Raw genomic sequence first — 24,366 nt, 5'->3', positions numbered from 1 at the left:
TCTCAGTCACCTGGGAACTTGGTTTCTTTCCTTGGGCGAGGCCGAGTGGCTTCTCTCACATCCCGTTCATTGTTGTCGGGTCTGCCATTCCAGCCCGGGTCAGCCCCGAGACCCCACGATGAACCCCGCTGGGAGGAAGATGGGAGGACATGAGTGGGGCCGTGGGACCCGCTGCCCTGACGTCTCCCCAGTCAGCAGAAAGTATGGGGACGGCCGCGGGCCGGGGTGCGGCCACACGCACGCAGAGCTGCCTGCTCAGCGCCGTCACGTGAGATCACCCCGCCCTGGGAGCGCGGCTGCAGGAACACCACGGGCAGGTGATGGGTAAGCGCCGAGCGGTCACCTCCGCCCATCCACGCCCCGTCCGGGACCCTCTGGTCTTCGCACCCAGAGCCTCGGCCCACATGACTGCTTCCGTCTCCGTGGACAGGACTCCGGAGAGCCGGGCACCATAAATGCACAATTGTACACCTGGCCCTTCCCCCAGCTACAAGGTGCAGCCCGGGATGTTGCAAAGGGCCACAGACACAGGTGCGAGCAGGCAGCCTTCACTGCCGGACCCCTGCGCTCAGTGGGAATTGAGTTTCTTCTCCTCACGTAAGGTCACATCAGAGGCAAAGCACACGGGGGCCCCGGAGCCCACCGACAGCAGAACACACACGTGTGCACGCACACGCTAGCTCTCACACACGACACACGTGTGCTCCCATGCACACACATGCTCACACGTGGGCACACTAGTGCACAAACACGTGGGCTGTTGCCTGTGTCGCCAACAGTTGTGGACACAAGACAATGATCCCGGCACAAAGAAAATGAGGCCAAGGCCCACATGGGGATCAAAGACACGACAAACACACTGCCCCTGCCGCTGGACGAGGCAGGTGACATGCCAGAGGTAACCCCCAACGCTCCCGGAAACTCCCCGGTCAAAGCCGAGACCGCTCGGAGGACAGCACGAACAGGTCGTGTACTGTGGCCACGGTCTCCGTGGACAGGGCCCCCCTCGGGAAGGGGGATGTGGCCCGGAGCCAGCGCGTCTGCTTTCCCACCATGCTCCCTCCACTGAGGGGGCAGAAGCACAGCCAGGGACCGATGGCTGAGCCCGCGCAGGGGGGCCAGGCTGGCGCTGAGCACGGGCCGCTCACCCACGGCCCCACCTGGGGGTTTGGCCAGGCGTGCAGGCAGGGCCGCACCCAGGGTTCCGAAATCTCACTGCGGAGAACCCATGAGCCTGTGCGCCCTCGACTCACTTGGCAACAGACTGGATGACCTTGGAGGAGGTGTCCTTGATGTTGGTGAAGAGGCGCTCGGTGCCGCCCCGCAGGATGTCCAGGAACCCACCATAGGGCTGGTCGTACTCGGCGACCACCAGGCCTGCAAACAGAGACAAGCCTTAGGATGTGGCAGGGCCCGCCAGAGCCACCAGCACCTGCAGCGGCCACGAGTCCCCTGACCCAGCCACCAGCGCTCCCGCAACCAGGCACCCCAGGCCCGCTCGCGAGGGCAGGACCTGGACACCATCAGCGGGCCGGAGTCTCTGGGCGCACGTGGGCATCCCCGGCTCCAGGACGTTCACCCCACTCAGAGCGCTCGCTGGACACCATCAGGGACCTTGTCACTGACAGACACGTGCCAGGGCCCAGCCAGGGCCACCGGCCTGTCCCCAAGGTACGGGACACACCAGCACACACAGAGACCGCAGACGCACGGCGGAGGTGAGAGCACGGGAGCAGGGCCGTGCGGGCGGCCCCGGCCGGGCACAGAAAGGCCACGGGAGCCGCAGCTCACTGGGTCTGTGGGGGAGCGGCCTCCTGGCCGCCGCCCTGATGACACCGGAGTGGTGGCCCACGAAGGCCCCGAGACCCCAGGGCCCTGGGGTGCGGGCTGCAGCAGTGGCTGTGGAGGCGCAGACAGCGGGGGCGGTCTGCAGCCTCTCCGCCGCCCAGGCCCTGCCTGAGCGACGCCTTCGCCGGGCGCCCCACGCGCGTGCGGTGTGGTCTCGTCTCGGCGCCTCGAGGTGGCCCCACAGCACTGGTGGGCAAGGGGCCAGGACACGGGCTGGCCAGCTGCCGAGTGACCCCCGGGGCCGAGAGCTGTGAGAGGACCTGGGAGGTGGGCTCCGTGCCCCAACTGCGAGGTGGGCAGCGGCCCCGGGGGCACAGGGCGGAGGCAGGTCCTGGCAGGACTCCTGGAAGCTTCCCGGGCCGGGGTGCTGAGCCCTGGCTGCAGCCCACCTCCCGGTACACACCGTGTTGCATCAGCACCGGGCGCCCAGACCCGCCCAGCGCGCCGGACGATCGGAGCGCGAACCTCTCAGCAAACACGCCCGAGTCGTGAGAAAAGCACCCCAGCCCCACTTCTCCTGCTGCCAGGACTGTCTCTCCATCTGAGCCCCTCTTCTCAACCCGCGGACTCGGACCCTCTGGCCCCCAGCCCCCGGGCCCCGCACGGCTGCTCTATTTCCTCACATACCCGCTCCCGATGTGCCCACCCTCATGGTCGCTGTGGGCTGGCCGTGGAAGGCGCACCCCCATCTACCTGGGCAGGGGCTGTGCTCACCAGTGACTTGTGGGGGCAGCTGGGTCCCTGAGGGGCCAGAGGCCGAGGCGGCCACACAGGCAGTCACCCCATAGCTCTGTGGGCCAGGTGCCGGGGCTCGGAGGACCCGGGCTGCCCTGACAGCACAGGGAGGGGACAGCCAGCCCTCTGTCTCTGTCCTCCTTCCTTGTTCTAAACCGCAGCCTGAGTGGAAGCCCCGCTGAGTTCTCGGGGTGCTAGGGAGCCATGAACCTGAGACTGGTCCTGGGGACCCCAGACGTGCAGTCTGCCTCTCGCTGCCGGGCCCCAAGCCCGCAAGAGCAAGACTGGGTGCCCGGCGCACGGCAGACGCGAGGAGTACTCACCTCCACCGCAGCCGCTGCCTGTGGAGCCCCCAGGAGGGGCCGCGTGCCCGTAGCCTCCATTCTGCTCCAGGAGCTGTAAGGATCCCAACGCAGGTCAGGCACAGCGCATGGCGCCACGCATTTGGGGCACACCGCCCCCCAAGTCCACCCTCCTCCACCTGATTTACTACAAAAGCCACGAAGGAACCTCCCAGAGTCTCGACAAATCTTGGACCCCAGGGCTGATCCTCGGGGTCGCCCGGGCGCACGGCTCCATCGCCTTAACAGAGGCGGCAGCCGTGAACGCCCCCACCCGCCAAGGCCACAGGCTCTGCTGTCGACACAGGAGCCGGGTGGGGTGCCACCAAGCAGCGGGGCCGCAGGCTGCACAGCGAGGCGCCATCTCCCACGGTCCAAGCCCGGGGCTGCCTGCCACAATGACACCAAAAACTTTGCGGAGACTTGTGGCGGCCCCTGGTGACGGGCTCGGCCAACCCTGGGACGTCGGTGCTGGGCTGAGCCCCACTCGAGTGCCGGCCTCACACTCGTCCCACTTTAGGTACGTGTAGCTCCACGGCTGCTCTGTTCATAAGTTATATAGAAGTCGCTTTGCGGTTTCTCGTGGGGTTTTAAGAAACGTTCTTTTCATCGGGTTAACGTTTTATCACGTTAGGCTCAGCAACGAGATATACGTGGTGTGGATTCTGTGCCCTGTGGTGCACTGGAGGCGACCAGTGTTAATGGGAACGCTCCATGGAGTCTTACAAGTAACACACACGCTGGCGTGAAGGTGTGTCTGCTAGACCGACCGTGTCTTTTCCTCACAAACCCCCAGTTCTGTGGTTTCATCAGCTACGTGACAGCACACAGCCTCTCCCAAAGCGACTGCAGGCCGCCACACCTCCTCCAAAGTTCCAGGGAACGCGCCCCAAGGCTCGTCGGAGGACGCGTTGCTGCCTCTGGTTCTGCTGAGTCCTTCCCCACCCACCCGTTTGTGGATTCAGCCCAATCTCCTATGCGGTGCTCTCCTGGTTTCAGAGTCTGTCGGGGCCTGTGTGCCCGTGCTGCCCCGTGGGGGGCTGGCTTCTCTCCCCGTGAGGCCCCGGGCAGAAGAACCCTACAGAAGGGGTTTAACGTCTGACCCGCGGGCCCTGGGTTCTAGAAGCGCTAAGAGCACAACGTGCTCACGAGCCCCACTGCCCAGCGGCCTGCGTTGTTCCATGGGCCTCTCTGCCCACGCCGCGGAGCAGGGCCAGCGGCACACGCGCAGACTGGCTGCCCCTGGATTACGGCCCTCGCTACGCCACCCGAGCCTCTGCCACTGCCAGGGGCACACATTTTCCGTAAAGGCCACTGGGCAGCCCAGGCTGACCTCTGACGGCTTCCGGCCTCTATGAACCGCACATACTGGACATCCGGGTCCGCTTCCATCCCCTGCCCGGCCCCCGGCTCTGCTTCGAACTCCGGAGACCCCACACGGCGGCACACTTCTCCTCAGGCGACCCCGCCGCCTGGGGGCTCCCCCCTGCGTGAGGGCCGTGAGCCCCCGGGGAGCCGGGCTCTATGGCGACGTCGAGACGGTGGGACCACAAGCAGCACGCGGAGGCCTACCTCGGTGATGGGCGACTTGGGGTTCACGTTGCGGGCGGCGGCGATCTCCTGGAGCTGGCTCACCAGCTCCGTGATGGACAGCCGCTCCTCAGGGTTGACCCTGAGCGTGGCACCTAGGGCAGAGGCAGCGTGTGCTCGTCCCGCGGGCGCCGAGGCCGGGGTCCTGGGGAGCAAGCACCACCTGCTCTGCAGGGGCTAGGGACCCCGGAGGCCCTGCGTTTTGCTTACAGTACTGACTTTAAAAGCAAGCGAGGGATGACAACGTGAGGAACAAAATCGCCGGAAGCAGCCACTCAGGACGTGTGTTCACAGGGGTGCGGGGGACGCCGGCAGGTGGGACTTACGGATGAGGCCGTGGAACACGGAGTAGCGTGTGTCGTCGGCAGGGATCGCGTACTTGCCGTTGACGATGCGGAGCTTCGCCCCGTCCTCAAACGGGTGCTGCCCGAAGCAGAGCAGGTACAGGATGCAGCCCAGGGCCTGCAGGAGATGGGCAAGGCCTGCCGAGTCTGACCTGCGCCCCCGCCCATCTGGTCGCGGTCCACGCTTGCCAGGCACAGAGACCATCCCAGTCAGAGCGGCCAACAAACTCCAACCCTTCACGCTCTGATCAAAAGGTCCTTCCAAGATGCAAAGTTCCTACACCCCAGTGTGGGGATCTACCGGCCGGCCGTCTGTGCAGAGGGGCATGTGGCCAGGCGACTGCAAGGAAGGTGCCCCCACCATGCTTCTCTGGGCTAACGTGAGCGCCGGGGATGAATCTGGGGGCTGTCGAGGCTCCACGGGGTCGGCACTGAACCCAAACGTCAGTGTCCCCGCCATGTTTCCACCACAGCACCAGCCACGGGAACATGATGGGGAACCAAACCCGACCAGTGTGTTGGGGGAGCAGCTCATTCTGGGCCCAGACCAGGCCAAGCCCCAGCGCCAACTCCCGACCTGCCTTCCAACTCCCGCATGTGTGCGTGCACGTGGTTCTTGGGCTGGGACAGGCTGAGGGCGCCCACCTGGGGTTGACCAGCTCATGTGTGTCAAAGAGTCTCCACCTACCCCTAGGACAGGGACTCACATCCACGGCGGGGCTGAGGCCGGACTCGGGCCTGATGGGCCTAGACCATGAGCCTCGAGGCGCGGGGGTTCAGGGCCACCTGTCCCTGCTCTTAAGGACACCGGAGAGGCCGCAGGACACCTCAGACGGGCAGGAGCAGTGCCATGTGCACGGCGCCATGCTCCCCGAGCTCTGTGCCTGACTCTGAACCAAGGCGTCAGCAGATACCTGCTCAGCCAGGCCCCACACTCACCGCATACAGGGACTGCCCTCCATCGATGGGACATGTTCCAGGAGACGTGAAGGGTCACCCCAAGTGTGTGGCCTGACCTCACTTTGAAACCCCCTGCAAGGCATCAGGCCCGGCCATCACTCTAGCCATCACCAGGTCAGCATATAGCTGCAAGGCCATCTGGGAGGTCCTCTTTCTGGCCACGTGAACTGTGGCTTCGTGAACCCCCGGCCCCGTGAAGGGGCTCCGACCAGGAGAGCTCACGTCCAAGGGTGCAGGAGCGACCTGTCTCAGGCCCAAAGCCCGCGCAGCACCTGCACCCACTCTGCTACCCACCCCCCGACCCCACACCCCCGTCAGCACATCCCCGCTAAAAGCATCACAAGGGCCGTTGAAAAAACGGAAGAACAAGCCAAGAGGAAAGGAGAAGGGAGGCTGAGGGGACCAGCGGGCTGGAGCCTGCGCCCCAGGGCCCTGCGCCAGCTGTGGCGGGGCTGCCCATGCACTGCGGGCGAGCGGCCTTACCCAGATGTCCTGCTTCTCGCCAATCGGGAAGTTCGAGTACAAGTCCACGATCTCCGGCGTCCTGTACATGGGAGTCGTGTTCCTGGTGATCTAAATAAAGGACACAAACGTATCAGAGGAAAAGTCACAGATGAGTGATAGCCGCTACACTGCACGGTGGTCCCTGTGCCGCGGCAGTCGGCGCCCGTCGAGAGCCCTGGCCCGGGGCGGTCCCACGAGCGGCTCTGTGGCTGGGCCCTGCCAGGAGGGGGTAAAGGGAACACGGGGGCCAGCAGGAAGCATGTCTGGGGCATTTCAGTGCCACAGCAACCATGGACACACAGAACCGTGACCCGTGAAGAGAATGGCGCCCACGAGTCCTCGTCAACAACGAACAGGTGGGGGCTCGGGGCACCAGGTGTGGGAGTGGGGTGCGGGCAGGGCTGCGCAGCTCTGAGGATCCACCCTGGGAAACGTGACTCAGAGCCCCACCAGGCGGCTCAGCCTGGCCCCAGCCCACGCGGCCAAGGCTTTCCTCCCCCTCAATTCTGTCCACCACCGGGCAGGGAATGCGTCTACAGCCCCGAGACGTGGGCGCGCCACTGGGAGCGCAGGTCCCGAGGGACAGCAGGGCGCGGGCAGCCAGGAACAGACACCTGCCCGGTGGAGCCTCCACCCAGCACTCTTCTTCGGAACCCGGCTCCATCTCGGATCGCTCTCTTTGCTTGTGCAGCCTCCGTGGGCTGCTTATGTGCGTGGGCCAACGGTGGCACCCTCCCTCCCTGGCCACGGCCGCAAGCGTGGGTGTCTGCACCCGCCCAGCGCTGCCCCCTGCTCACACGTGTTCGGAGCACGCCCACCCGTCTCCCCTGCGGCTCCTGCGGGAGCTGCCCAATGTCCCATGAGGGTAGCATTTTACGTGATTTTTTAAATTGCTGCGTTTGGGATAATGAAAAAGTCCTGGAGAGGACAGAGGTGCTGTAGAGACATGAAAGCACTGAAGGCCACTGAACCATGTGCTTAAAAGTGGCTAAGGTGGTACATTTCATGTTACACATTTTGCTGCAACAAGAAAAGGCAAGGAAGAAGCAGCAGGTGTGGGGTGCAGTGAGTGAGGGTGTCTCCCGGGCCTCCCGGGCCCCCCGCCCCGGCCCACGCTCACCTCCTCCTCCACCAGGGCCCGGCGCTGGGCGCTCCAGCTGTAGTCCGGGTAGTGCGATATGGTCGTGGCACTGCCGAAGTCGCACAGCTTAATGGTCCCCTGGTTACTGAGCAGCAAATTTTCAACCTGCGAAGTTCCAAAGACGGTCTTCATGAACTCGGGGTGCAGGCTGGACCGTGGACACGCATGGGGTGTGGCGCCCGGTGGGGAGACGCTCTGAAGGCAGAGCGGCCAGGAGGCCTTCTGGGCCTGGGGACACTTCTTTCTGACCAAAGTCGGTGCATATACCTCAAAATGGGATGCTCAGAGACACAAACGGAAGTTCAAATCCACCACAAGTCAAAGATAACTTGACCTAGTAACGTAGGATGTACAATGAAAGCCCTCAAAAACCTTAGAAGATGAAAAAAAAATGAACATACCATTTAAAAATAATCAAACACATCAATAACTAAAGAAGAAATCTAACAAAAGATACACAAAAGACAGCTTATTCAGAAACTGTGAATACGTGAGATGAATTTTAAAATCCAAAACCAACAGGGACCCAGACTGCACTCCTAACGGGAAGGCACAGACCCAGCCATGGCTCCATAAGCCAGGTCCCACCACCAGCCCACATGCTAAGCGGGGCTGTACTTTTCGAATGGTCAAAACAAGTCAGAAGATCGGGATTCCGTGACCCAGGTGAGGGGCAGCTTTACTGACCCAGCCACACCTGCTCGACCCAGTGGCCAGGACGTCTGCAGTCTGCCAGCCCCACTCGGTGTGGGCTCCCGAGATGGACAGCCTCCAAGTCTGGACGCCGAGCAAATGGACTGTGGGACTCCACTCCCAAATGCCCCAAAGAGCGAAAGGTAAACCATACGGAAGAGGGCGCAAGTGCACAACTGCTCCCAGCGAGTGACGCGCAGCCCTGGGTGTGACACTCGTGTCTGGTACATCCCTGTGTCCTTCCTGCCCCTCCACAGAGCACCACGTGAGGACTCCCGTCTACGGGGAGCACTTGCAGGGAGTCCCCCAGTGGGGCCGGCTGCCGCGGACCCAGGCACTGAGAAGTCCAACCCAGGCTGAGCTCTCGGACACGGATTCTTTAGTGTCAGCCTTCTAGTTTTTCACTTTCCTGAGACAGAGAAGAAACACAGCTGCCCCGCCCCCACTTGAGGACGGCACTCTTCCAGACCAGCAAGGAAACCAGGAAGGCTGGCTACAGACTGGACATGAGGGAAGTAGTACAGAAGTTTCTGGGAGGGAAATGGCACGTCTGGGGTTTGCTTTACAGTTTTTTTAGCAAGTAGGACTGAGGAGGGGCGGGGAAGGTGGGGAAGGGGGTTGGTGTGCTGCTACCCTGAGCCATGGTAAGAGTCGGGGCACTAGCTTTGTGGATGTTGGATTATTGCTAAAATCAGGCCACGGACCAGGAGAAAATACTTGCAGCACATGTAACTTAAAAAAGACTGTTGTAAGAATGTACAAAAACCCACCAACAGGACTTCCCTGGTGGCACAGTGGTTAAGAATCCAGCTGCCAATGCAGGGGACACAGGTTCGAGCCCTGGTCCGGGAAGATCCCACATGCCGCGGAGCAACTAAGCCCGTGTGCCACAACTACTGAGCCTGCGCTCTAGAGCCCGCGAGCCACAACTACCAGCCCACGTGCCACAACTACTGAAGCCCATGCACCTAGAGCCCGTGCTCTGCAACAAGAGAAGCCACCGCAGTGAGAAGCCCGCGCACCGCAACGAAGAGTAGCCCCTGCTCGCCGTAACTAGAGAAAGCCCGCGCAGCAACAACGAAGACCCAACGCAGCCAAACGTAAATAAATAAATAAATAAAACCAACAGACAACAGAAAAACAGCGAAAACACAGCCACTTAACCGAAGAGTGAGGGGAATAAGAGCACTGATGACTATAAACATGGCAAAAGCATTCAACATCATTAATCAGGAAAAGGCAAAATCACTAAGAAGCCCCCGACCAGGCGGCGAAATGACAAAGGGCAGCTCCACGCACACACAGATCCCGTGTGTGCATTGGGATGGGCATGCCAGCACCCCGGCAGGGAAGCACCCCCGCCCCCGCACCAGGCAGCAGGGCTCCTGCCCCAAGGCGGGTGAGGGAAGGGTGGCGGCGAGCGCAGCCCAGGGGAGCGGTCACCTCCTCCTGGCTCCACACTGGGCCCCCGTGCCCACGAGCACACCCACGCAGGCGACAACACCCAGCAGAGCAAGAGGGGCTTCGTCTGGACGGAGGGCTCTTGTCCCGCAGCGCGAGCGTGAAGGCGGTACCTTGAGGTCTCTATGGATGATGGGCGGCTTTTGTCTGTGCATGTGCTGCACCGCCCTGCACGTCTGATAGAATATCTTCAGGACGGTATCGCACGAGAGCGGACCTTTAGATTCAATTTTCTTTAAAAATTCCACCAGCTGCCCTAAAAAAGACAATTAAGTTCACATCACCACAGAGCTGTAACGGCTACGCCCGCCCCAGGCCCACTGCCCTCCTAAGCCCACGGCGGGCCGGGGGCGGGGGGGAGGGGCTACCCCGCCCTCCGTCGGTCACCAAGCCCCGCAGAGGACTGTGTGACCTCCACCAGGGCCACAGTGAGTCACAGAGCCCTGCATGGGAGCGCCTGCCCAGCCACCAGCAGAGTCCTTACCCTGGGAGCCCATCATGGCGCAGCAAGCTACAAGAAAAACCACCACGAGTGCGTATGTCTTTCCGAATGTCTCTAAGGACATAATCACCGTGTTTCCTTAGGTAACAACGGTCCTCCGCTGTTAAGGAGAAATCTCCACACTGAACACGCAGACAACAAGGAGTGCGGCGTGGGAAGAGCACAGACTTGGAGAGCGACGCTCTGGGCCCCCATCCCAGGCCCCAGGACGCCCACCTCAAGGCTGTGCCTTCCTGTCTCTGAGGCCCAGGCCCCAGTCCTGCTGTAACTGGCCGCAGCCCAGACCAGTGAAGCTGGCCGGTCCCCTCCGCGGCAGCTCCCTCCACGACCATGTGCCGCGTGCCGTCTCTGCCGGGCTGGCCTCCACGGCCGCCCCCTCCCTGGTCCAGGCCTCCACGGCCGCCCCCTCCCTGGTCCAGGCCTCAGGCTGCCTCGGCTGCCACGCTCCACAGCTCAGCTCCGCACGCTAGGGCCTGTGGTCCACTCGATGCAGCTGCAAGGGCACCACCACATCTACAGGCCCCACAGTCAACCGGCACTCAGCCCCTCGCCCTGCGACCCTGCCTCCTGCCAATCCCCCAGCTCCCAAGCCCCTGCCACACTGCCCTGCGACCCTGCCTCCTGCCAACCTGCCAGCTCCCAAGCCCCTGCCACAGCCTGCTGCAGCTCCCGGCACAGCTGCACAGCCCTTCCCCACCCTGACTCTGGACTGGGGCTGGGCTCTGTCTGTGCTGTGCCCTAACCCTAACCCTCAGCGGGGGCAGGGGGCCCACAGTAGAGATGGAGCCCCAAGGGGCGATGGGGCCCTCAGGAACAGACCGCCAGCCCCCCAAGACGCAGACAGGGCACAGGCCCCATGAGGTGTTGCGAGGGGTCTAGAGCAGGGATGACACAGTGACCGCCAGGCTGTCTGGGGCAACGGGGACGAGCCGGCGCACGCACGAGGTCAGGGTTCACTGGCCTCTGACGTTCAATGAAAATGAAGAGCGGTCTTTCTAAAGATAATTTTGTAGGTGGCACAGCGGCTGAGAGGGCACCGCGGAGGACAAAGCTGGGGTCCCAGGAAGGGATGGGGGCTCCTGGGGCATGTATCCAGGGTGGCCACCACCAGACCAACCTTCAGTGGAACTGGTGCCCACATGCCCCTCCCCCACCACTCCCAAAGACCCCGCGTCGCCGGGCGCTGGCACCGCCATGCCTAGTGTTCAACCTGGGCCTCGCGCGCTGGCCCAGATGGGTAGTCCCGGCAGCACCGCCAGGACTGGTGCACTCACCGAGGTCGCCGCATCGGGGCCGCCCCCGCCTCAGGCGCCACCCGCAGGCCCGCACTCGTGAAAGGCGGCCACGGCCTCCAAACCCAAGATCAAAGCAACGCCAAGGTGCAGCGAGCGGCTGAACAACAAGCGGGGAGCGCCGTACACGAACCTCGGCTCTCCGGGGACACCAAGGGCCCAGAGACGGCCCTGTGGGACCCGCATGGCCCCCGCCGCCCCCGCGCATTGGGAGCCTTCCAGAGGGCGTGTGTGAACATGGGGGCACCAGCGCGGGTGCAGCAGGCTCGCAGGAGAGGACCCTGCTTCACAAGCTCCCACGTGACGCTGTCTTCAGTGAGCACGAGGCCTCTTGCAGGTAGAACCCAGCGACGCCAACCATCCGCTAAGTGGGAGAACCGGGCGCCAGACCAGGGCTGGGCGGGTCGGCACTCACCCGCTGTGAGAACCGAGGAGCCAGCACGTGGCTGCATCCCAACGCCGCTCCTGGCCGGAGCCCGGCACTCCCACGCCACCCCGTCGGAAAGCGCTGTGCGCTCCAGGTTCTGCCTTATCTGCTCAGGATGGGGACCCCCGTCCTCCTCCGCTCGCTCGGGGCAGGGATCCTGTGCACCTTGGCTCCCGGCTGCAGTCCACAGCACCCCCTCCCCTAGCAGCCCCGACACTCCATCTCTGCTCTTCTTCGCAGCATGACTCCTGCACTCACGGCCCCCCACCCCTCCTCCTGGGACACTCCTTGGGGGCAGTGACCCCTGGGGTTGCTTCCCTCCTGGGTAGCCGCCTGCCGCAGTCTCCCTCACTCTCCCCTGGCCTCGTGGCGGCCCCACATGCACTGCCTGCGACCGATGGACAAGCAGGACGTCTGGCGGCCCCTGCCCCAACTCCGGGCCCCACAGCCAGTCCTCTATGCCTGCCGGGCCTCAGGAGTCCTGCCCTGCCCCTTCCATCCACGAGCCCCAGGACGGGCTCCGGCCACCTCGCTCCCGCTCTTTTGCCCACACGGGTCCAGCACGGGGCAGGTGCTCAGTGCGGGGACGAGCCGAGCCCGACCCTCCAGGCGGGGGGCCTGCTTCCACCACAGACAGAGGCTGAGCCCCTAGAACTCTCTGGAAGGCATGGGCTCTCCGCTGCCTTAAGTGGACACAGGAGTCCTCCTTTCAGAACACAGCAAGTGCAAGTGTGACCACCTCGACGCAGGTGAGGTCGCAGCCTCAGGACGGCGCAGCCGCTCAAGCCCACCTCCCCGGCCTCACCTGACCGCTTCCCGACTGAGGCGGCTTCCTGCTGCCCGAGAGCCCTGACAGCACGCCTCCACCCCTTTCTCAGACCCATCTCTGCCCCCACGCCCAGCGCGGGGACGAGGGGGGATGCAGCCTCTCAAAGAGCTCCCACCGGACAGCGAGCCATGCTCTCTCCGTGACAGCCACCGTGTCTCCGGGAGAGAAGACCGGGGAGCATCTCTCGACTGCTGGGCGGTCCCGAGCCACTGGAATCTCACCTCGGCAGAGTTCCATGAGTAGCAGGAACTCGGCCTGCCCGGTGTCTGACTCCTCTTTTCCTATTGACGCTGCAGAACAAAACTGGACAATATTTGCGTGGCCTGAAAGTTTTTTCTGCAGGTGTCTTGTTAAAGGAGAATGCGTAAGTCTGCACGTTTAAAACAATATATACATAATATTAAGACACTAAGGTCAGAACACTGAATGCAATTAGCCTGCAATCTCGCCGCGTCAGAGCCAGAAGAGGACAGCAAGCAGGTGGGGGGCAGCCAGGACTGCAGGAAAACGCAGGCAGGAGGGGGAGTGGGAGGGAAGGTAGGGACAAAGACCCCCACCATGCTGGCCACGCACCTGACCGCAGGCCGGCCAGGACAGCAGGCGGAGGGCGTGGCACGCGCAAGGCTGCGAAGGTGAACGAGGCTACCGGGAACCCAGCGAGGTGAGGACCCCTGGGCCCAGGCGGCCGGCAGGCTCACAGTGGACAGAGCTTTGAGACGGAAGAGAACGGATTCTGACGGCAAAGGGAAGACCCCAGTTCCAGGAGAGCACGTGTGCGAGTGGAGAGCAGAGCAGCGCCAGCCCCACAGACCGACGCGCCGTGCACGGACGCCCGGGGGGGCCCGCATGCTCTGGGCAGGGCGAGAGGGACTCGGGGGGCTGATCAGAAGCGACACAGAGGCCCATGGGTACCAGGCCTGGCGAGGGGCCGGGGGCACAGCTGCTGGCCGGGCACCGTGGGCCACACCAGGTCACGAAGGACAGGCAGAAGGGCAGAGGCAGGGGGCTGCCCGCCCCCGGCCTGGAGACCTCTCAGCAGGAATCACGACGCTCCCAAGGGTACAGATCTCTTATCATCACCCTGAGAGTGAAGAACAAGGAAGAGAACTCCTTCCTACTAGACACGCGCTGCAGGTAAGTCCAGGGAAGCCAACACGGAGAGGGCGTCACCGAGCAGCCTCTCGGCCGTGCTCAACCACAGCTGGACGCAGGCCTCCCCACGTGACCAGGAAAAGGATACCATGAAACACACTTCCTGAATGATGGCTCTGTTCTTCTCCTCTTCGTTGGACAGTAATCTCTGTATCAGGAAATAACATACGAGGAAGAGTAGAGGCTTTATCTTTGTGCTCTGTACCCAAGAGAACACACACAACACATCTAAGGGCTCCCCCGCCTATGCTTTAACATCTGACCCGCAGAGAAACTTGACAGAGGTTACAGACCCTTGGAAATGGGCCTTTATGATCCAAGGACGTAAGAAAAACCAAAAATAGGAGGCTTTTCTCCAAACAGGCTAGAGGAAAATGAGAGATGTGGGTCTAGTTCTGGATGCCAGAGTGCAAGTGCACACCGCCAGCTCAGCCGCCCCCGAGACAGGCCCTCTGCGAGCCTCAGGACAAGCTAGCACGCGTGCCCGGCACCCCAAGTGGCCCGGACGTCCCCTCCCACCGCCCCCCCGTGACCCTTATTTATAGATACACTGTGAACGCTGTTTTACACGAGTGGCCTTCAAACTCCCGGTATTCGTGGAACCCTTACTTTGGCAGTTCTGACTCTCCTCCCCCTGGCCGCCCGCTGAGTCCCTGCCCCAAAGTTGGAAACCACAGCTTTACAGTCCTCTAAAACTGGTGAGGCTTCACCATCAGAAGAAACAAGTAAAACAAATAGATACAGACTGCAAAAAAGAAACAAACTAAAGAACAGGGATAAATCTCTGAAAACACTGTCACTTAGAGACCTGTTTCTTTTAAAACACACCAACACCCACAAAAGCATTTGTCCCCCTTTATTACCTTCAATGCATACTCTCTGCCACTCTCCAGATCTTGAGCTTCATACACAAATGCAAACCCTCCTGAAAATTAGAAAAATAGACATCAGTTCAGTGCTGTGACTTTATTTAACATTAAGCTTTAAAAATAACTTTGCCTGTCTCAAATAAAGTTGGAATAAGCATGGGAAAAAAATACCTTTACTAAGTAAAATACAAACTGGACTTGTGGCTAGCAGTTTGTTTTCTGCAACAATGATGGCCCCGATTTATATAATACTGCCTTCTAAATACCCTGCTTCACAGGAAGGAAGGGAATGAACATAGGAGCGAGATCAATGCTGGAAAATCAACACAACTGAGGCCAGTCCTATGAAAACAAATAAAAGACTAGTATCTCACATGAATGTGGATGAAAGAATTCTTAACAAATCATTAATTCTAGATAAAATAAAATATTAACAAATCAAACTCAACAACATATAAAAAAGGATAATACATCACAACTAAGCAGAGTCGGTTTAATCAATGTAATTCAATTATTTTTAGTTTGATTTGCTTACTTTTTTCTAGTTTCCTACAGTGGAAAATTTCATCATGAAATTTAAAACTCTCAGCAAACTAGGAACAGAAGGAAACTTGCTCAACCTGATGAAGGGCATCTCTGAAAGACCCATAGCAAACATCACTTAGCAGTGGAAGACTAGACGCTTCCCTCTAAGATCAGGGATACTGCCATTCAGTATCACACTGGACGTGCTGGCCAGTGCAGTCAGGCAAGAAAAGAAATAAAAGGCATCCAGATTGAAAAGAAGTAAAAATGTTTTTCTTTGCAGACAACATGATCGTCTATGGAGACAAGCTTATACCTACACCCCAAAAGCTACGATCAGTAATAAATGAGTATAGAGAGGTTGTGGGATGCAAGGGCAACATACAAAAAAATCAACTTTATTTCTACAAACCCTAAGTTAGGCAAAGATTTCTGAGATATATAAAAAAAGTATGATCCATAAGTGAAAAATATGATAAATGCACTTCATTAAAGATGGTTTTACTGATTTCTGGAATACACCGTTGAGAGGGTGAAAGACAAGCCCCTAACTGGACTTTGCAAATCACACACCTGGCAAAGGACCTCTATCCAGAAAATCTAAAGAAAATCCAAAGTTCAGTTTAACAACATTTTAATGAGCAAAGTATATGAAAAGACACTCAACCAAGATAAATAGCTAGCAAGTAAGCATATGAAAAAATGTTGTGTCATTATCCACCAGGGAAATGCACACTTAAACAAGGATACTACTATACACCTATTAGAACATCTAAAAGTTCTTAAACCGACCTGCCAACTAGTGATGAAGGTGGGAAGCGACTGCACGCTTACGCACCACTCATGGGAGTGCAGAACGGTATCATCATTTTGGAAGACAGTTTGGAGATGTCTTTAAAAGTTAAACATATGCCAACCCTACAGCCCTGTCATTACACTGCTAGTATTTACCCGGGAAAAATAAAAGCACACATCCACACGAGGACTTGTGCACGAATGTTCATAGCAGCCCCATTTGTAACTGCCCAAACTGGAAACAACCCACACGTCCATCAATAGTGAATGGATAAACCAATCATCCCTGCACAGAACACGACTCACCAACAAATAGGATGGAACTATCGCTAACATGCAACAACAGGATGACTCTCAGAACGATTACGCTGAAGAACAAAAACCAGGAAAAAGAGTATATGTATATGTAGACACAATTTCATTTACAGGAGAGCCTAGAAAATACAGACTACTCTACAGTAACAAAAAGCAGATCAGCAGCGGCCTGGAGGTCGAGGATGGGAGGAGAGGTCTGTAAGGGAAGGAGGAAAATTGTGGAGGTGATGGGTTTGTTCACCACCTTGATGACAATGACAGCTATGCAGACATATACATACACACACATATACATATACACACACGGGACATATTTAAAGTGTTTTGACATATATGCAGAGTTACTGTACGTCACTTTTATCTCAACGTAGCAGTTATAAAATTAAATAGTAAGTCAATATAAAAAAATAGATGAGGGCTTCCCTGGTGGCGCAGTGGTTGAGAGTCCGCCTGCCGATGCAGGGGACACGGGTTCGTGCCCCGGTCCGGGAAGATCCCACATGCTGCGGAGCGGCTGGGCCCGTGGGCCATGGCCGCTGAGCCTGCGCGTCCAGAGCCTGTGCTCCGCAATGGGAGAGGCCACAACAGTGAGAGGCTCGCATACCACAAAAAAAAAAAAAGTGTTGTCTTTCTAAGATCAAGAACAACACGAGGATGTCTGCTGCTCTCAGAGCGCAATATGACATTTTGCTGGAGAGCCTAATCAGAGAAAGAAAGCTAGAAGAATAAAGAGCAGGAAGGTCAGAAAGGAAGAACTAAAGCCGGTCTTGCTTGCAGATGCTAAGCCCGTAAAGCAAACAATCCTAAGGACACTGCCAAAACCTCCAGGACCGGAGGGCCACCGCAGCAAGGCCACAGGTCCTCTGGAACATCTCCTGGCCTCTGCCCAGCCCCAGCACTGGTCCTCTTGGCTGCGGCCGCACCCACACTACTATGCTTCCTCCAGCACACCAAGCCCACTGCTACCCAGGGCCATTCCACTCGCCGCAGCCCTGCACAGGCACCCTCGCCCGGACGCTGGCCCAGCTCCCCCTCTCGCCACTCCAGCTCTGCTCCGCATCACCTGCCTGGCTCAGTCCTGTCCCAGCCACGGTCTATCCCTGACGCCCTTCCTTCTTCCCAGCACTTTCCAATACCTGACGCTCTACTACACATTCATTTGGATACCTGTTTACTGTCTCTCCCACTAGGCTGCAAGCTCAGTAGGCAGAAATGTCATCCAGCTTGTTCGTGTCACCAGCACTCAGGACAGAGTCTGACATATAGTGGGCAATCGGAAATGTGTGCCGAGCAAATGAGATCACGACAACAAACTCTTCAGCTATTAAAACGCAGTCACGGGCTTCCCTGGTGGCGCAGTGGTTAAGAATCCACCTGTCAATGCAGGGGACACGGGTTCGAGCCCTGGTCCGGGGAAAATCCCACATGTTGTGGAGCAACTAAGCCCGTGCGCCACAACTACTGAGCCTGTGCTCTAGAGTCCACGGGACACAACTACTGAGCCCGCGTGCCACAACTACTGAAGCCTGCGCACCTACAGCCCGTGCTCCGCAACAAGAGAAGCCACACAATGAGAAGCCCGCACACGGCAACAGAGTAGCCCCCACTCACCGCAACTAGAGAAAGCCCACGCACAGCAACGAAGACCCAATGCAGCCAAAAATAAATAAATAAAATAAATAAATTTTTAAAATAAACAACAACACAGTCAGTTATATTGTATTTAACACCCCGAAAAGCAGGACTATGCATTGCCTGTGAACACAGCACATGCAGAGGAAACAAGAGATAAGCAGGAAGTACATGCCGTAAATTCACGGTGGTGGCTGCCTCTGAAGAGAAACAGAGAAATGCAACCAGGGGGTAGGGGGTCAACAGAACCCTTAACAACATCTGTGATGCTTCACTGTTTAGAAAAAGTCTGGAACCAAATACGACTTTTTAAAAAGCTACCGTTTATTCATTCTGGAGAGCAGGGACAAAGGTGTCTGTTCTGTTGTTATTCTTTCTACTTTTCTGCATTTTTGAAATTTTTCCTATTTAAAAAAAAACCCAATTTCAAATTTTGTGGTATAGCTACAGTAATCAAGACCGTGTGGCACTGGTGGAGGGACAGAGCAACAGAACAAAAGAGAAAAACCCCAGAAATAGAGCCCCACGAATATGCCCAAATGATTTCTGACTAAGATGCAAAAGCAATTCCATGTTAGAAGCACTGTTTTTTCAATAAACGGTGCTGGAGCAATTGGACAGCTCCAGGCAAAACAAAGAACTTCAATCTAAACTTTACACCTTACACGACAATCAACTCAGAGCATACAAATGCAAAACCATGGGACAGCACAGGAGAGAAATCCTGGAGACGCAGAGCTCGGGAAAGAGTTCTCAGACTTGACAGCAAAAGCAGGATTCAGGAAGGAAAAGTGATAGAATAGACTTCCTGAAAGTTAAAGCTTTAGATCCACAACAGACCCTGTTCAGAGGCTGGAAGACAAGCTGCAGCCTGAGAGAAAACACCTGCAAACCACATCTGACAGTGGACTCGTATCTACAACATACAACGAGCTCTCAAAACTCAGCAACGAAAGACGATTTGAAAACAGGCAGAAGGCACAGAGACGTTTCTCCTATGAGGGTGGGAGGTGGAAATAAGCACGGCCTTAGCCTTTAGGGAAACACAAATTAAAGCCCCAGTGAGCTACCACTACACACCTGCTGAATGATCAAATGAAAACACAACACAAAATACTGGCAAAGACTCAGAGAAACTCATCACGCTTTGTAATGGACTCAGCTGTGTCCCCCCAGAAGTCACGTGTTGAAGCTCTACGTGCCCCCAATGTGACTGTATCTGGACAGAGGGCATTTAGGGAGATAAAGTTAAAGCCCTGACCCAACAGGACTAGAGTCCTTAGAAGAAGAGGAGACACCAGAACAGCCGAGGGAAAAGACCTCACCAGAGACCCTGCCAGCACCTTGGTCTCAGACTCCAAGCCCCCACAATAATGAAAATGAACTTGTTGTTTACACCACCTTGCCTGCAGTTTGTACAGCAGCCCGAGCAGACTAAGACACTCGGCCACTGCTGATGGGAATGTGAAAATAGCACAGCCGCTCTGGAAAACGGGTTGGTAGTTTTCTAAAAAACAAAACATGCAACTGCCATGTGACCCAGCACCTGGGCATTTATTCCAGAAAAATGAAAACACAGCCACACAAAAACCTGTACACGAATGTTTACAGCAGCTTTATTTCAAATAACCAAAAAACCGGGAACAACCCAGATGTGCTTCAGTGGGTGAATGGCTGAGCAAACTACGGTACATCCACACCACGGAGTGCTCTGCAGAAATAAAAAGGAACTAGTTACAGACACAACAACCTGGATGGCTCCCCAGACAATCATGCGGAGTGAAAAAAGCCAGTTCCAAGAGGCTGCATGATGTGTGATTTCGCTTATACAGCATTCTTCAAAGGACAAATTACAGAGGAGGACAGATTAGTGCTTTCCAGGGGTCCAGGAGGGGCATCTGGCTGGGAAAGGCACGAGGGACCCTTGTGGGGATGGACACATGCAATCCTGGTTGTGATGGCAACTCCAGTTTTTCCAGATGCTGCCACAGTGGGAACGGGCAGTGTACCGCAGACCTCTCCGTACCTTTTCTTACAGCTGCACGTAAGTCTGTGATGACCTCAAAACTAAAAGTCTACGTAAAGACAGCAACACCAGCGTATAAAACGCATGAAGGAATGCCATGTTGGGCACTGCTAAGACGGTGCCCTACACGGTCATTACCGTGTATGTTCTGGAATCGGGAAATGGCTGACCTCCTCTTCCCCACATATGCGGGGGGGGGTGCGCGTGCATGCGTGCGCGTGCGCGTATTATATAAAAACAGGACTCAGATCCAGAATAATAAGAAACTGCCACAACTCCTGCCCAATAAAAAATGGAAAGAAGATTTTAACAAACATTTCACACACAGAAAAGATACACGACTGGCTAGTAAGCGGGTGAAAAGGTGTTGGACAGCATCGCGGGGAGAATGCAGACTTGACCACTGCATCCTCTCGAGCACGGGTATAACCACAACGACAGGCGCTCACGAGCTGGTGGGCGGAAGCTGGTGCAGCCACGGTGGAGAGGGTTGGGCCATTTCATCTGAAGCTAACCCTACATCCCACCTAAAAGCCCGCACTCCACTCCTGGGCATTTTACCCAAGAGAAAGGAAAACACACAAAAACCTCATAAAAAATGTCGTTGGCAACTTTATTCACAATAGCCCCAAATGGGAACACCCAAAGGTCCATGGCAGGGGAGGGACAGCAAACTGCAGCAGAAAGGGGAGCCGAACTTCAAAACCATGAGGCCGCCGGTGAGAGCACCCAGGCGCGACGCCAGAGACACACTGTCCCAGAAGAGGGGACTCAGAGCCAGCAAGCACCTGGCCGGGAGGGTGACTGGGGCCCAGAGGCTTTCTGGGGTGACAACTTTCTGCGCAGCCATCTGCTACACAGGTGCATGCATCTGTCAAAGCACCTGAAGTCCATCACCCCAGGTGAATGACGCAATTCAAATTATTTTCAATAAAAGAAAATAGGCACAGCACGTGGCCGTGCAATTCCTGAAGGGGAGCCAGAACAGCTAACAGGCACTGAAATAAGCTCAAACTCACCCATCAGAGAAGCGCAAACCAACAGAACTAGATACCACTTTTATCCACTACAATGAGGAGGATGTGGGGAGGCTGGAGTCCGGCAGGGCCTCCGAGGAGGCCGGTGACTGTCCCTCCCACAGCGCAGGGTCAGACAGGGGCAGGCGAGGTGGGGCACTGCTGGCAGGACAGCAAGCACCAGGCCAGGTGGGGCAGCAGCATGGGAAGCAGGCCGGGTGATCTTAACACGTTTTCCCTCAGCATTGCTGGTAAGAAGCAGACACCCCTACAGAGCAGAATTCCAGGAGCTCCACTGCACACACGTGATCACTACCTACCCTACAGAGAGACGTCCCCATCCCAGGACCCTCCCCGGAAGACACCCCCGAAGTGTCCGGCCCCAGGGCCACCTCCCCAGTGTCCCGCTCCATGTGCCGGCAGACAGACACGCACTGGAGAAGTACCGCAGGCCTGGCACCACAGGCGCCCAGCGGGCAGGGCAAAGCCAGTGGCGGCCTCCGCGCTCGGCTCCCACCTGGCCCCCCAGCGGCACCACTCCGGCAGCTTCTCTTACCTTGATCTCCTCTGGACACTTATCCCTCCGGGACACACCTAAGACGACCCAGGCTTTTCCCGGGACCAGAGCCTCCCTGAGCTGCCGCCCAACTCCACCATCACCCCCCGGGGGCACTGGCAAGCTCCCGACAGCCCCGACCTCAGCACCACCACGACTCCACCATCACCCCCCGGGGGCACTGGCAAGCTCCCGACGGCCCCGACCTCAGCACCACCATGATCACAATCCACATGAAGCACCAGGGACTGTGCCCCCCAAGTAGCCAGGACCCCATAAGTACTGCTATGGTGATTATTACTGCTTTATGCTGGGTGCTATCACCACGGTTAAAGGCTGACCTTAAAGCTGCCAACGTGCCAGTGAAGGGTCAGGTGGGCCGGCCGAGAGGGCGATCACTCAGGCACAAGACGTGGGCCACCTCGTCCCGATGGCCACAACCAGCCACCGAGCCTAAGCCCCTGCTGCAAAGATCCTGGCTATCTGTGCTCTGCAGTGTCCGAAGAGGAAACGTCCCCTCGGAACCCTCCCTGGCAGAGAAGAGCCCATCTCACGGGAGTGAGTCCACAGAGCAAAGCAGCCCTACAGAGCTGGGCTGCCCGAGGGACCAAATGCTCCTAAGCAGTAGCGATCCAGCCCCGTTATCCTTTCCGGCAGAAGAAAGCATGCGCATACAGAATCCGAAACAAGACGACACGCAGAACGCATCCTGAAGCCCACTTGGACTAGGCATCTCTGACGTTGTGGGGACTCCCAGTAATTTGCTTTAAGAAAGTGAAAATTTAGAACAAATTTTGAAAAGGTTAGAAAGCTATCTGGATCACCCGACCCACAGTTCTGCCCAATAACCCATTTCAGACAAGTGCAAATTCCAAAAAGCTATGAAAACCAATGTTTTTTTCCTAAATCATTTGATAGCAAAACCTGATCTATTATAAACTCACCTGGGGCAACACCTGACATGAACTGATGTGAGGCTATTTGAAGACTTAATTATCCCACAGTGAGGATGCTTACTTATTTAATTACAGATATAGTAACACACTTGATTATGTGACACTTTCCCAACTCCCGCGGCAGTATCCCAGGACATACAGGATACACACTATCTTTCTAAAACCTGAAGAATTCTGGAATTGTCAACATAGGTACCCAAGGGTTTGGGGTTTGGGACCTTCCCCATATTTATGCAAGACAGCCTGATTTCCCACAGCTTATATTCTAAGGTTGCTATTTTATGTGTACGACTTCATACAGGTTTCTTACCATTCCAGTTCAGAAAAAGGCTTCACAAGCTTTAGAAGCTGTGAGCTGCCAGTTCAGTTTAAGGAGAGGAAATCTACAGTTGCTAATCGCAGTGGTGACTTTCAGCTCCTGACATGCCCAGAGAGCAAAGGGAACAGGTGCTCTGCACAGCCACAGTGGCTGCTCCCCTATCCTTGTTCTTCATCCTGGGTGTTAAGCCACAGGCAAGAGCTTCCTTCTCTCCGTGACCCACCTCCCATCCCACCCCTCCTCCCCCTGGCCCTGCCACTGCACCCAGCAGGGATGCATCCTCACCCTCCCACCTCAGCTGCGCCCTCTGTCTATCCACCCAGAGGATCCCCTGCACTGCGCTGTCCTTTGGTCATCAAAGCCTGTGTCTTACTTGAACTTCCACAAGGCAGAAACCATGTACCGTCCCCTGTGAATTTCTTAAAAGAATCAAAATACTTGCCTGGTATTTTCAGAATAAGTGAATTGATCTGGGAGAACTCTCATTACTAGAGATACTGGCCCCTACCTCTGAAAGAAGAGCCTGATGTTTTCTCACTAAATCACACCCAAAATCTCTTCGTTTCTGACAGTGGAGGAAAAGTGTGTTCTGATGCTAAGGCCAGAACATCACCTCAGGCCTTTAGGAATGAGGGCACCAGAACAGTCAGCCAGTTTCCCACCTCAAATGCAGCACAAACAGAGGCAAGAGTGCTAACGCAGGGGATACATTTCTGCTTCAGCACCAGCCCCAAAGCCAGCTGTGTTTAGCTGGTAAGCACCAGGGCTAGGGAAATCTGCCACGCCAGACAAAACAGAAAAACCCAGATGAGGAACTAGGACTGCGCCAACACTGGTGATAAATTCTGGGTGAAGAAGGGAGAGGACGTTCAGGAAGCTAGAGAGAGCACGCGGAAACACAGCCGACTAAAGATGGACCAGCCCACCCTGCAAGGTTCTGTTCCGATCACACCTGTTGGCTCAGCTTGCAGTAACTTCCGTGGGATTTCACACAGAGGTCGGGGAGCGGGACGCTCAGGTGGTAAGAGAGGAAGCCCGGCTACCGGACACTGCGCTGCTGTCTGTCCCAACACCCAAGCAGGGTAGGACTACGGTCACCCACGCCGGAGTTCCTGTCACCCGAGGAGGGCCAGCCCTACGTCCACTGCCCCACTACCGCCCTCCATGCGAGGGAAGGACCACGACTTAGACCCACGCCGCCGCACCGCCCGCCTCCGGACTCCAGCCTTCAGCCGTGCGGGGGCCCCCTCGCTCCGCCTCTACTGTGGCCACTCGCTCCAGGCCCCGCCTGCCCACCATTCCTTCCCGCCGCCACAGCCTCCGCTCCGGCCGCGGGTCAGCCCACACCTGCCGCCAAGACTACCTTGCCCCGGCCTGACCCCAAGCCTCCAACAAGGAAGTGCCCAACCCTAGGCCGGCCTCACCCTCAGCAGTGGCCTCCCGGCCGGCCGTGACCCTCCCCGCCGCGGCCATTCTCCCCCGGCCCTGACCCTCCCCCGGCCGGGCCCATGCCACCGGCCCCGGCTTCACCTTCGGCC

At 57.4% G+C, this 24,366-nt stretch overlaps 1 protein-coding gene across 4 annotated transcripts in view; it reads right to left on the bottom strand.

Annotated features, from left to right (window-relative positions):
- Positions 1–24,366, bottom strand: part of GAK (cyclin G associated kinase) — a 50,718-nt gene that overhangs the window by 26,027 nt on the left and 325 nt on the right. The window contains exons 2-11 of one of the 4 annotated variants that reach the window (XM_024744987.1): positions 14,683–14,744; positions 13,908–13,967; positions 12,889–13,003; positions 9,731–9,873; positions 7,443–7,568; positions 6,302–6,391; positions 4,841–4,976; positions 4,497–4,609; positions 2,907–2,979; positions 1,254–1,377 (exon numbers count right to left, since the gene is read on the bottom strand). In XM_024744987.1, coding sequence (XP_024600755.1) covers positions 1,254–1,377; positions 2,907–2,979; positions 4,497–4,609; positions 4,841–4,976; positions 6,302–6,391; positions 7,443–7,568; positions 9,731–9,873; positions 12,889–13,003; positions 13,908–13,967; positions 14,683–14,744 — 1,042 coding nt within the window. Of the gene's footprint in view, positions 1–1,253; positions 1,378–2,906; positions 2,980–4,496; positions 4,610–4,840; positions 4,977–6,301; positions 6,392–7,442; positions 7,569–9,730; positions 9,874–12,888; positions 13,038–13,240; positions 13,863–13,907; positions 13,968–14,682; positions 14,801–24,366 lie in introns of those variants that run through there. The other 3 variants (XM_024744986.1, XM_024744985.1, XM_024744984.1) reach the window with 3 other exon arrangements.

Source organism: Neophocaena asiaeorientalis, unplaced genomic scaffold (genome assembly GCF_003031525.2).
Source record: "Neophocaena asiaeorientalis asiaeorientalis breed wild unplaced genomic scaffold, Neophocaena_asiaeorientalis_V1.1 scaffold1211, whole genome shotgun sequence".
NCBI classification, from domain to species: Eukaryota; Metazoa; Chordata; class Mammalia; order Artiodactyla; family Phocoenidae; genus Neophocaena; species Neophocaena asiaeorientalis.
Note: the sequence above shows the minus strand (reverse complement) of the source record. Positions and strands in the feature narration are given on the sequence as shown.